Source organism: Ornithodoros turicata, unplaced genomic scaffold (genome assembly GCF_037126465.1).
Source record: "Ornithodoros turicata isolate Travis unplaced genomic scaffold, ASM3712646v1 Chromosome13, whole genome shotgun sequence".
Lineage (NCBI taxonomy): Eukaryota > Metazoa > Arthropoda > Arachnida > Ixodida > Argasidae > Ornithodoros > Ornithodoros turicata.
Window position 1 is genome coordinate 2,473,285 of NW_026999307.1, and position 13,577 is coordinate 2,486,861.

At 50.0% G+C, this 13,577-nt stretch overlaps 1 protein-coding gene across 1 annotated transcript; it reads right to left on the bottom strand.

Annotated features, from left to right (window-relative positions):
- Positions 1-10,412: 10,412 nt before the first annotated feature.
- On the bottom strand, positions 10,413-11,585 carry LOC135372174 (uncharacterized). Its single transcript, XM_064605864.1, has one exon. It carries the CDS (start codon positions 11,583-11,585, stop codon positions 10,413-10,415), a length of 1,173 nt encoding a protein of 390 aa, XP_064461934.1.
- Between the last annotated feature and the right edge of the window lie 1,992 nt (positions 11,586-13,577).

Genomic DNA, 13,577 nt, shown 5'->3' on the forward strand with positions numbered 1-13,577 from the left:
GGATTCCGGCATTGGCTTTGGTATCGGGGAACGTAACCTCGATGCCATGGCCTTTGCCGATGATTTGGTTGTGGCCGCTTCAACGCCGTCAGGTTTGCAGCAGCGGCTGGAAGAGACAAACACCTACTTAACTCAGCGCGGGCTCTGCTTCAACATTCAGAAGTCTTTTACGATCTCCATGGTACCATCCGGAAGGGAGAAGAAAGTTAAAGTCGACACCACCAAGAAGTTCAAGATAGAGGGAGAGATATTGCCTGCAGGGGGCCCAACGTTTGTGTTCAGATACCTGGGTGTCTCCGTGGACCCTGAACTCAGGAAGACACCACCCCTCCAAGAACTCAAGATGGACTCCTCAAAATAGAAAAGCGCCCTTAAAGCCGCAACAGCGACTGGTACTTTTAAGATACTATCTATTGCCAAGGATCTACCACAAGCTAGTACTGGGCAGGTTTAGAGTTAAGACCTTGCGTCGTTTAGATACGGACGTACGGAGCGCTGTCCGGGGATGGCTGAAGCTCCCTCATGACACCCCGTTGGGGTTCTTCCACGCCCCTGTATCCGAGGGAGGTCTCGGTGTTTAGGCTTTATCCACTACCATCCCTATCCTTAAGCGCTCTAGGATTCTACGCCTAAAGAACTCCTCTCACCCTGTGGTGAGGGAGGTCGCCCAAACAGAATACGTTAAAGGCATCCTTGCCAAGGCAACGGCTATTGCTACAATAAATGGGAGGTTCCTGAGGACCACAAGGGCGGCGAACAAATATTGGGCCTCTCTTCTCCACAGCAGCAACGATGGAAGAGCGCTGAGAGATTCTTGTCATGTCCCTAGTGCCCACAAATGGATCGCTGAAGGTACTAGAGTAATGCCCGGCCACCAATTCGTAGATCCGGTCAAAATCCGCATAAATGCGCTGCCATGCCGTACCAGGTCGGGGCGAGGACAAGAAGGTGAGAAGACCTGCCGTGCCGGCTGCTCCTCCGATGAGACGTTGGCACATATTCTGCAGATGTGCCACAGGACCCATGCTGCAAGAGTTCGGAGGCATAACAACGTCTCTCGCTATGTGGCAAAGCGGTTGATGGAGAACGGCTGGAAGGTGGAGGAGGAGCCCAGGTTCTCCGTGCCGGAAGGGATATTGAAGCCAGACATTGTTGCGGTAAGAGGGGAGGAAGCAGTGCTCCTAGATGCCCAGATAGTGGGCACTGGTATCCCGACGGCACTAGCCCACCAACATAAGGTCCTAAAATATGATAGAGCGGACATCAGCCAGCAGATTATTGAGAAATTCGCATCACCTGCGACGGAGGTAACAGTATCCAGTATCTCCATGTCTTTTAAAGGAGTATGGGCAAAGGAGAGTGCCATCAAGCTACAACACATGGGCCTCTCCAAGAACGACATCGCATTAATGACAGTCATCGCATTGCAGGGGAGCACACACATTTACAAAGTGTTTGGCCGAATGACGACCGTGGCAACCCCACGGCTGATGGAGAGTGTGAGACCCCCTTCGACGGGAATGTTTTAGCTAAAAATGTATTTAGGTGAGGTATCTCTCCCTGTATAAAGAGAGAACTTATTTTAAAAAATAGCTCATTGACACAAAGGACGACCACGTTTCATTCCCACCGTGTTTCTGTAATACAATCCATTGAAAAACGAGCGATAGGCGGAAGTAAGAATGATCTGCTTTCCGCATGCGGCTGCCACGAGTCCCCATCCAGATGCCCCTGCCCTAAGTGCCGGCCACCCCTGCCCAGTGGAGGGTTGCTACAGGTCCTTCAACACATCTAATGGGCAGGGACAGCACAGGTCCCACCCGGCAGTCTACAACGACAACATCATCACTGAGAGGAGGAAGGCCAGATGGTCACCTGAGGAATGCCGACTGCTTGCCGAGACAGAGGTCCACCTGCAACGCAATGTGCCCCCTGGGCTCCATCAATCAAGCCATCTTGGACGTGCTGCGTCCCAGGGGTGTTCCGAGGACCCTGGGAGCCATCAAAGGACGGCGGCGTTTCGCCGCTCATAGGGAGCTGGTCCACGAAGTGGAACAGCGATACGCACAGGACAACCAGGATGCCCGGGCCCCGGGAGTCCGCGGAGTCTCCTGCTCCTATGGACCATACGTTGCCCGGATCCAAGCCCCGGGATGCCGGGCGCCTGCGAGAGTGAGGGAGTCTGCCCCAATGACCCCTTCCTGGTGATCCTGTCGGGCCTCGGAGACCGACTGCCTGCACGTAACGCTATCACGAGTGACCTGCGAATCGTCTTGGCATTTGCTCTGGAGGGGAGCCGTTCCTCGACCTACTGGATGACCTCATGCAGCGGCACATCACCTCAGCTCCGCCCACGACTGGGACAGGGAGTCATCGTCCACAGCGCTCTGCCCCTCTCGTCAGCCGAAGACGGGTCCGGCGAAGGGACTTCCCGAGAGTTCAGGATCTGTATAGGAAAAACAGGAGGGCATGCGCCCACCAAGTTCTGGACGCAAGGACGGAGCTGCCCCTCCGCGATGACGCGGCCTTCCTCGGCTACTGGGTGGCGGTATTTACGTCTCCATCCTCTCCACCCCTGGATCCCTAGCCACAGCGGATGCCCCGGGTCTGCCTCACGTTTGGACTCCCATTGACTGCGAGGAAATAGCTGCTGCACTGCCAGATGGACGCTCTGCCCCAGGTCCCGACCTCTACCCAGTCGCAAAACTTAGACGATGTGATCCAAGCCTGCTGGCCGCGATCTTCAACCTCGGCATGCTGTCTGGCCGACCATCAACCTACTTCAAGCGTGCCAGGGTCTCCTTTATACCCAAGACTAACGACCCTACCTCGCACGGGGACTTCCGCACCATTGGTGTAGCCCCGGCCATGCTACGCCTTTTCCATCGGGTGCTAGCCCGGAGGCTAGCGGCTGCCCTGAACCTCGATCGGCGGCAGTGCGGGTTCATCAACACGGATGGCTGTGCAGAGAACTTGGTTCTTTTTCACTCCCTCATCGCTGAATCCCGAAGGAAGCTGATGCCCCTCTACATGGCTACGTTAGATTTACGTAAGGCCTTTGATACTGTCTCCAACTCGTTCATTACCCACACCATGAGACCCGGCGGTGTCCCTAAGCAAATGCAGGAGTACGTGCTCCACCTATACGAGGGGGACGTCGAGGGGGACAGAACTAAGGACAGAACGTGTCAGACCGAGATGGACTCTGGAGGAGTCTAGACGCTTAGCAAGGAAGGAGTTGCGACTTCGAGAAGAAGGCGTAAGATTTATTAACCAAGAACTCGTCAGGCTCTTCCCAGAACGCTCGTTAAGAGCATTAAGTGTCACAGGAAGCAGGAACTGGTAGATGAACCAGTCCAGGGACCTCCACATTTAATTAGTCAAGCAGAAGACCCCGGAACGGTGGATGCCAATCCTGATATGGATCAACAGGGCTCTGATGTCGGGTTGACCACTCGTGAGGCTATTGTTCTGACCCTCCGGGAACGTCTGCAAAAACCTCCTCCTGAGAGCTCCCAGGGCTTCAGATTATGGGATATTGTGAGGTTGGCGGTGGAGGGGCACTCCTTCGGTGCCCCTCTGAATGATTACATACGGGAGGTCTTCTTTAGGGACACCTGCCCCGTACAACGAAACGTAAGACCGGCCCCTCAGAACCTGCGTCAGCACTTAAGCCGCAGGAAACGAAAGCGCCAGGAGTATGCAGCTACGCAAGAGATGTACAAGAGTCGTCAATCCGAATGCATCCGACGAATTCTGGATGGCCCTAACGAGGCCGAGGTGTCTGAACCGCGAGTCCTCCTGGAAAATTGGAAGACTGTTATGGATGAAACTGTCCCCAGAGTGGAGTCTGCCGTCTATCCATCGGCTCCTCGAGCCATTGACCCGTTTGGTCGGTGTCGGTGCAAGAAATACATCTAGCTCGCTTCAAGGCACGGAGTGCGCCTGGCCCGGATGGGTTGACACCCCAGGACTTAATGAAGACACCAGTGGTGATACTGCAGACTATTCTGGACCTGTTCATGCTGAGTGGGAAGCCGCCCCTGTGCTTATTGGGTGCCAGGACAATCTTCATACTGAAGTGCGCCCCGTGCGTCCGAGGCCAAAGACTTCCGACCCATTACGGTGGGACCTGTCTTGCTGAGATTTTTCACAAGGTTCTGGCTCGTCGCCTCTCCAATCTTATCGATTTTGACATTCGTCAGCGGGCCTTTCAGCCACTTGATGGTTGTGGGGAGAATGTTCTACTCCTCGTGACGATACTCCACGAGACCAAGACTAAATGCCGTCCACTGTACATGGCGAGTGTGGACTTGAGGCGCGCTTTCGATAGCGTGTCTTTCCAAGCCATCTTGGATGCAGGCCGAAGACGAGGCCTCACGGAAGACTTTATGGGTTACCTCGAATACTCATATCTGAACAGCACTACAGTCCTGTCTTACAGGAGGGATACAGTACTTGCAAGACAGGCGAGAGGTGTGCGGCAGGGAGATCCCCTTTCCCCCATCCTTTTTAATATGGTGGTGGATGGTCTACTGAACGCCGGGAAAGGGGATATCGCCTTCAGGAGTGGCGACCTGGAGGTAGATGCACTTGCCTTCGCCTGACCTCCTCCTGTTTGCTTCAGCATCGGCGGGGCTGCACGACCGTTTAAATGAGGCCTATGCCTTCTTCTCTGAGAAGGGATTGGAAATTAATGCGGTCAAATCATTCACGTTATCAATGGTGCCATCTGGAAGAGAGGGGAAAGTCAAGTGTGTGGATCTCCCCTTTTACATAAATGAAGTGGCCCTTCCGACGACGAAATCTGCCAACGTTTGGCGTTACCTTGGCGTGCGCTTTGCCCCTGAAGGACGGGAAAAACCGCTGTCCCTGTTGCAGGACGTTTGTATCCTCCTGGAGCGGGTGCTTAAGGCCCCCCTCAAGCTGCAACAGCGTCTCGTGGCCCTGCGGCACTATCTCCTACCTCGACTGCACTACAGATTTGTCTTAGGCCATGGAATATCGGCCTGTTATGCAGAATCGACACCACTGTTAGGGCTTCCGTAAGAAGATATCTGAAGCTACCCCATGATACACTTATGGGTTACTTTATGCCCCGGTCGCCGAAGGAGGTCTCGGGATCCCCTGTTTGAGAACTTCTGTTCCTTACCTCACGCATGAGAGGCTTGCGAGATTGTCCTTCTCTTCGTCTGATATCATGAAGAAGGCGGCTGCTTGTACTTTAATCACCAATGCAACGGCTCACGCCAGCGATGCGCTAATTTCAAGGGCCAGGCGCTCACTACTAAGAAGAGGGCCCTATCGTATTGGGCGATGGCCTTGCATACGTCAAATGATGGACGTCCCTTGAAAGACTCCGCCATGGTGCCGGCTGCTCAGCGCTTCATGGCCGAGGGAACCAAACTACTTCCTGGCAGAAAATTCTTGGACATCAACAAGCTCCGTATCAACGCTCTTCCCACTCTTGCGAGAACTAAAAGAGGCAGAGACTCGTCGACCTTCTGTAGAGCGGGATGTGACAAAAATGAAACTTTGTCACATGTCCTCAGCAGTGCCACAGAACACATCAGGTCAGGATCAGGAGACATAACAACTTGGTCCGTTACGTCTCCCAGCGTCTGCTGCAGCTGCAATGGCACGTCAGGGTGAGCCTCATCTTCGGATCCCCAATGGGCAAGTCTACGTCCCCGATATTGTGGCTTATAAAGATCAAGCCACTGTCATCATTGATGCTCAAGTGGTGGGCTGTGGACTGCGGTAGAGCTCGCCCACGCAAGTAAAGTTCGTGACTATTGTGTGCCCGCGTTGCTTCAGATGGTGAAGGGTGACCGTGCAGAAACTCCTACTGTGACCTCACTGACTGTGAACTTTTGTGGCGTATGGTCCAAGACCAGTGCGGTGGGTCTTTTGGACCTGGGCCTTACTAAGCAGGACCTTAAACTGTTATCTGTAAGATGCCTTCAAGGTGGTGTCCGTTGTTTCCGAATTTTCAACAGAACATCGTCTGTGACCCGCTTCCGTAGAGATCGTTGAAAGTTGGGTGTTTTCGATTTTACATGTTATGGTGGTTTGATGCTGGCCTTGGTTGTTGTGTCTTATGTGTTACCACTGCGCAGTGAGTACTGGGTTGAACTTTATGTTGTTATGTGTTGTATGTGTTGTAAGCGGCCGGTTTGTTGGCGCGAATGTTGTGTGAGCACTGCTCCGGGTGGTGCAGTTAGGGGTGCTCTAACTGGATTTTGGGGGTTCCTCTTCCCTGTATTAGTGATACAGTAAGAGTGGAATAAAGGATATCAATAGCTCATTGACACAAAGGGCGACCACGTTTCATTCCCACTATGTTTCTGTAATACAATCCATTGAAAAACGAGTGATAGGCGGGAGTAAGAATGATCTGCTTTCTGAGTGTACCGCGTTTCTTTTCTCTCTGTAACGCGTATGTGTACCGTTTGTAGTATCTCTTGCATGCCCTGTGGCCACAGGAACGTTGCCTGTAATTGATGATGATGATGATGATGATTGGGATTGTTTTGGCGCAGCGACAACGAAGGTCATAATGCGCCAAGGTTGGTGAAAGTTAAAATTGTAGTGATTTATTTAAAACCACAAGGTAGCATAGATAAAAGAGCAAACGGGATTAAAAAGTTACAACTTGTCGAGTATACCGACGTCTCTAAAAAACTTAAAAACGTTCTCAAATTGAACAAGAGGTTCATCACCCAGTAAAAGAGCTGGATGAAAAGGAATAAAGTTCTTATAAAAGTGTTGAAAGTAGCGTTGACGATGAAAATTGTACAAGGGGCACTCTATGAGAATGTGTATAATGGAAAGTTGTGTATCGCAGTTGATACAATGTGGTGGCTCCTCTCCCTCAAGTAGGAACCCATGTGTAACATATGTGTGTCCTATCCTTAGCCGGCAACGTGTTCTCTCTTGAAGCCGGTTTTCAAGAGGATACGTAGACCTCCCAATTTTACCTTTGATGAGACGGAGTTTATTATTGGTTTGAGTTTCCCAAAACTGCTGCCACTTCACCTTCATTTTGTATTTTAACACGCGAACTAAATCCTCAAACGGCACATCAAAAGGGGTAACATCATCGGACTGCAGGATGGCAGCTGCAGCCCGGTCAGCACATTCATTTCCTGCAATGCCCACATGGCTGGGCACCCAGCAAATGGTTAGCTTGTACCCTTTGCTAGTGATCAATGATGCTAAATGTCTCGCACGTTGAATAAGGAAGTTTTTTGTTTTATGGAAGCTACATATCACATGCAAGGCACTAAGAGAGTCAGTGTAGATGACTGATGATGTGATATGATTCTGTAAGATAAAGTTAAGCGCCAAAATTATAGCATAAACTTCAGCGCTGAATATCGACATCACCAGATTTAGGCGATGTGCCCTTGTCGATGTTGTCGTTACCATTGCGCACGATACGCCTGTGCTTGTTTTTGATCCGTCTGTGTAAAGGTCCACATGATCACCAAAACTGTTTCTGAGGTGTTTAAATTCTTGTTGCAGTACAACTGAGGAGGTATCGGTTTTCCTGTATTTGGTTAATGAGCAGTTTGACTGTGTTGGTGCTGACCATGGAGGAAGATCTTTGCCAGATTCGGATACCAAGAAATTGTATTCAGTAAAATTATAACATTGAACCTGGTGTGCAATACGCATGGACAAGGGACATGTAGCAGAGGGTCTGTTAAGAAACAGCTGTCTAAGACGTGTACTTTTGACACATGGAAGCGCCGCATGTTGAGGGTAACTTTTCGTCCTCAACGCATAACGGATAGCGAGATAAGTACGTCGCCTCTCGAGGGACATCTCACCACTTTCAACATATAGGCTTTGTACTGGTGAGGTCCGGAAAGCTCCGAGGACTAGTCGTAGCCCTTGGTGGTGTATGGGGTCCAGACGTTTCAATGTGGAGGGGCGTGCCGATCCGTAGACGATACTTCCATAGTCTAGCCTTGATCGGACAACAGAGGTGAAAATACGGTGAAGAGTCTGTTGATCTGCTCCCCAAGACCTGTGCGAGAGGACTTTTAACAGGTCCAAAGATTTTGTACGTTTCACTTTCAGGTTACTTATATGTGGCAAGAAAGTGAGTTTCCTATCAAAAATGAGGCCCAAGAATTTGTGTTCCGGCCTGACTGCAAGAGATATCCCGTTCATATGAAGAGATGGATCAGGAAGCACCCCTCTCCGCCTTGAAAAGGGCACGCACACAGTTTTGTCTGCTGAAAACTTGAAGCCGTTCTCAGTGGACCATTTACTCAGTTTGTTAGTGGCAAGTTGCAACTGTCTTTCGCATGTGGCTAAGTTAGAGGATGAACATGAAATCTGTAAATCGTCGACATAGAGTGAGTATGTGATAGTCGCGGGTAACGCTTTGGCAACAGAGTTCATTTTGAGAAGAAACAGGGTGACACTCAGCACACATCCCTGCGGTACGCCATTCTCTTGTACAAACGGGCGGGAAAGAGTTGTACCGAGTCGCACCCTAAACGTTCTTCCAGTGAGGAAGTCCGAAATGCACTGGAAAAGACGCCCGCGTATTCCGCACGATTTGAGATCAAGCAATATGCCGTACCGCCAAGTTGTGTCATATGCCTTTTCTAGGTCAAAAGAGATTGATACACAGAGTTGGTTTTTAACGAAGGCTTCGCGAATAGTAGTTTCCAGACGAACAAGATGATCAGTGGTAGAACAGCCAGCCCGGAATCCACACTGGTATCTGTCAAGCAGGTTATGTTGTTCTAGGTAATACACGAGGGGGCTGTTCACCATTCGTTCGAATGTCTTTCCTAAGCAACTCGTGAGTGCTACAGGACTGTAGCTTGTTGGGTTTGAAGCTTCTTTCCCTGGCTTCAAAAGCGGTATGATTGTTGCAGTCTTCCAATTGGAAGGAAGGTGCCCTTCTTGCCAAATTAAATTGAAGAAATATAGTAGTGCTTCTTGGGAAGTTTTCGACAAATGCTGGAGCATGGAATATGTTATACGATCTGGTCCAGGTGATGTTTGCTTTGTTATTGACAGAGCTTTCAAGAGTTCAATCATTGTGAAAGGCATGTTGTAGAGGCACCTGTCACCTCCACTGCTTTGAATTGTTGCTTTTTCAGCACTTTTCTTAATTTTTATGAAGTCTCTACTGTAATGTGACGAACTGGAGACGCTTTGGAAGTGCTCGCCAAGGACATTGGCCTGTTCACTCATGTTTTTGCAAGGTACTCCATTCACTTGTAAGAGTGGTATTGTGAATCCTGTGTAATCGCCCTTAATTTTTCTAGCTCTGTCCCAAACCACTTTAGAAGAAGTGTTGCTGTTCAAAGATGACAAGAAGCTCTTCCACGATGCACGTTTAGCTTCTTTTCTTGTCCACTTAGCTTTCGCTCGAGCTCTCTTAAATTGGATCAGGTTGTCTGGAGTCGGGTACCTACGAAAGATACCCCACGCTCGATTTTGATCTTTCCGCGTTTTCCCGCATTCATCTGTCCACCAAGGTTTGGGACGCTTGGGGAGACGGCCAGATGTCTGCGGGATAGATCGCTCAGCAGCATTTATAATTATCCCGGTGACAAAACGGTTTGCATCTTCAACAGACCTACCAGCTAAGGATGATGCCACAAGACTGGCTTCCTTTTGGAACAAGTTCCAGTCAGCCTTGGACAGTTTCCATCGTGGTGGTCGTGTACGAAAAGTGTTTGTGGAACCACGAATTGTCAGGACTACGGGGAAGTGGTCACTCCCACGAGGGTTCTGTTCAACGGTCCAGTCAATACAATTATAAATGGAAGGACTACTAAGAGATATGTCTAAGGATGAAAAACTTTGTGTTGGGGAGTTTATATATGTATGTAATTCTGTGTTTAGTAGACAGACTGGTCGTGAAAGGAATAACCTTTCTACCATTTTTCCCCGGCCATCTACCTTTGAACTGCCCCACAAGGGATTGTGGGCATTCAGGTCACCTAGAATTAGGTATGGCTGAGGAAGTTGGTCACAGAGATGTTCCAAATATCTCTGTTCTATTACCACTGAAGGGGGCAGGTACAGTGAACATATCGTAATGACCCTGTCCAGGCATACCTGGACAGCTACTGCTTCCAAATGTGTCACGAGTGGGATCTGTTTTGCAGGTGTGGATAGTGGAAGGACCACAGCCACACCTCCAGATGTACGTGTGGTGTTAATACGATCTTTTCTGAAAACATTGTGTCTGTGAAATGGGTTTACACTTTGTTCATTCAGATATGTCTCTTGTAAGCAAAAACAGACTGCATTGTATTTTTCAAAAAGGTCGTGAATGTCATTTATATTTGAAAAGAGGCCTCGACAATTCCACTGAAGGATTACCTGTCCCATAAAGAAAGTAGTGATAAATAGCAACAACGAGAGACTGTACATTATGTGGGAGGTGTAACCCTTGGGGGCTTATGTTTCCCTAGGGATGTACTACCCCTGCCTCGGCCTCCTTTTTTCGTTCTCTGTTCCTTCCATGGGGAAGGATTGGGGGGAAGGCTTGACGATGATTTCTGCGACATGCAGTCATCATCGTCAACATCCATCGTGTGTGTGGCAGCCTGGGATGAGCCCCCTGTGAGCCCGTCCCAAACTGACAGCTCGCCATCAACCTCCGTAGAGGTTGTGGCCGCTACTTCCCGGCTGCCCACCTGAGCAGCTGGTGCCAGCGGAAGCAAGCTCTCCGCAGGCTTTTCTTGTGTGGGGGGAGTGTGGGGTGGAGACCCAGAAGTCTGCGTCTCCACAGATTTCCGCAGTGGTGCCACTCCCCGGCGCACCACTTCGGAGAGCGTGCCTTTTCTGGCAAATTCTACCTGTGTCTTTGCTTCTCTGTATGAGATATTCTGTGTTACTTTCATTTTGAGTATTTCTTTCTCTTCCTGCCAACGGGGGCAGGACCTGGAGTAGACTGGGTGGCTCCCTTTACAGTTTGCACAGCGGACTTCGTTTGCACAGGACTCTGCAGAGTGGTCCATGCCAGCACATTTTGGACAGATCGCGTGTCCTCGACAGACCTGCGAACCATGTCCAAAACGCTGGCACTTGAAACAGCGTCGCGGATTCGGGATATACGGACGTACATGACAGTTAAGATAGCCTGCTTTGATGGTCTGAGGAAGCCTGTGCAATTGAAAGGAAAGGACAATGTGCCTCGTCGGGATGTCTTTACCATCCCGACGCATCACAATTCTCCTCGCCGTCACAACGCCTTGGTCTTTAAGCCCTTCCTCGATCTCAGTGTCTGAGCAGTCAAGGAGTTGAGACTCTGAGATGACGCCCTTCACGATGTTAAGTGTTCTGTGTGTGGTCACAGTGACTGATATATCGGCAATTTTGTCAAGTGAAAAGAGAGCGGAGCTTTGTTGCCTTGTGGTTACTTCAATTTGGAGATCTCCTGTGGTCAGCTTTCGAGCATTATAAGACTTCCCTATTGTCCTTTCTAAGTCTCTTGCAACAGTGAATGGGGATACCTTAGCCATGGGTTTGGTCTCATCTTTCGAGTGGACTATGAGGAACTTCGCAAACCAAGGTTCAGGAGTCAAGTCGAGGATTTTCATAGCTGGTGCATCGGTGCAGCGCCTCTTTTGGCGCTGATCATGTTTTTTTATACGAGATGAATCCATAAAAGAGAAGACTGATTCAGTGCAGGAGGTGTGTCGCCCACCATCGAGCCCAACGAGGGAACGTGTCCCACACGCTAACACTTGCCTCTGCACTATACCCAAGTGCAGCTTCTGGAGAGTGAAAGACTGCCCAAGGTTGACCCATGCCGCCAAAGAAGGTGAAAAGAGGAAAAGGAGAGAAAGAAGGAGACCAAGGAAGAGAAAGTAATGAAAAGGGAGATGGCGACTAGCTGAATAATCCTGGCCGGGCCTTCCAGGACCACCCGACTATGGGAAGCTGGGGCCAAAGCGGTGTGTTGCTTTCCCGGAGGGGCCTCTAAGGGTGCTAATGATCCTCCGGGGCCACTCAACCGCCAGGATCCCCTTTTCCCCAGACACGGGAGAGCCACGCACAGCTAGACGTGGGGGTCTCCCTCCCGCGGCGACCCAACCGTAATTGCGGGAGGAGGCTACTGCGGCTGCTGCCGGGCGATGAGGGCGCCACTTTCCCGACGCCGGGGTTGCCTGTAATTGGGGACCCCGCCCTCTCGGGGGAATGCTTTTCTAATAAAAGTTGTCAATAGCTCATTGACACAAAGGACGACCACGTTTCATTCCCACCGTGTTTCTGTAATACAATCCATTGAAAAACGAGTGATAGGCGGCAGTAAGAATGATCTGCTTTCATCTGTATGCCTAGGGTCAATTTACTTACTTAATTTTTTCACCTCTCTTCCCGGGCACTGACCGTTGTATTGAAGGTTTCAATCTCTTTCCTGCATAAGAGAGAAAGATTTATTGTATTGGTGTATACTGTGCGATAAAGAAAGAATAGCTCATCATTGACACAAAGGACGACCACGTTTCATTCCCACTATGTTTTTGTAATTCTTAATACGTAATACTTAATAGTACTTAATACGTAATCTTTCTTCTTAGTGTTCGAACCTTTGTTTCGCGCATTTTAAGCGGACTTTGAATTGTAGTTGTTGAAAACGTTGAATGTGTTCATATAGTGATATAGCCTGGGCCCAGGATATTAGGTTGCTGTCGCCTGCATTAGTGGCGGAATGTGTTTTGATCAATAAAGCATTTCAATAGCTCATTGACACAAAGGACGACCACGTTTTATTCCCACCGTGTTTCTGTAATACAATACATTGAAAAACGAGTGATAGGCAGGAGTAAGAATGATCTGATTTCATTGAATGAATGAATGATCTGATCAACGATGGATGGATGATCTGTGTTGGGACGGGGCCTTGATCTCGTCCGAGCGTTCTTGGCGGGTTGGTTCCGCCCAGGTGATCCCCCTTCCCATTCACCGGGCAGTGTTGCGGCTACCTGTAACCCAGTTCATTGGAGGTGGGGATGGGGCTTCTCTTGGTGGGGGGCTGACCGGTCGGGCGTCACAAGCCGGGTGGATGCGCAATACATAGCCTCTCCCTCGGAAGTGGTCAACTCCACCTTCTCGTGGTGCAACCTGTTAACCCTTGATCCTTTGGTTGTAGGGGACAAACGGAGCGCTGACCCACCCCAGCTTCACCGAGGCTGCCACCCTTGGTGACGTTACATTCGATAGGTACAGAGCAACAAAAGAAATCAAGAGGAAGCTCGTGCCGCATAGCAGGAGCTCCTAGAGTTAATCCACACTGCACGGACCAGACAACGTCCGCCCAAGATCTTACTTAAGAAATACGTCCTGCGACCTTTTCCTGTCCCTGTGGGAAGTCATTTTCCTCTCTCAAAGGGCTTCAAGTGTATGCCGGACTCAAGAAGCGCCGCGTAGAACCCGTCGACAGTGTAGACTTGGGTGCCAGAGGATCAGAAGGCAATGTTAATCGTCGACTATTGTCAGAAGCTCGGTCCACTGCGGAAGATGCCGAGGATGGAGGAGAGGCTGTACCTTCAACTGTGACTTCACTTGGCAGTGACAAACAGCCCGAA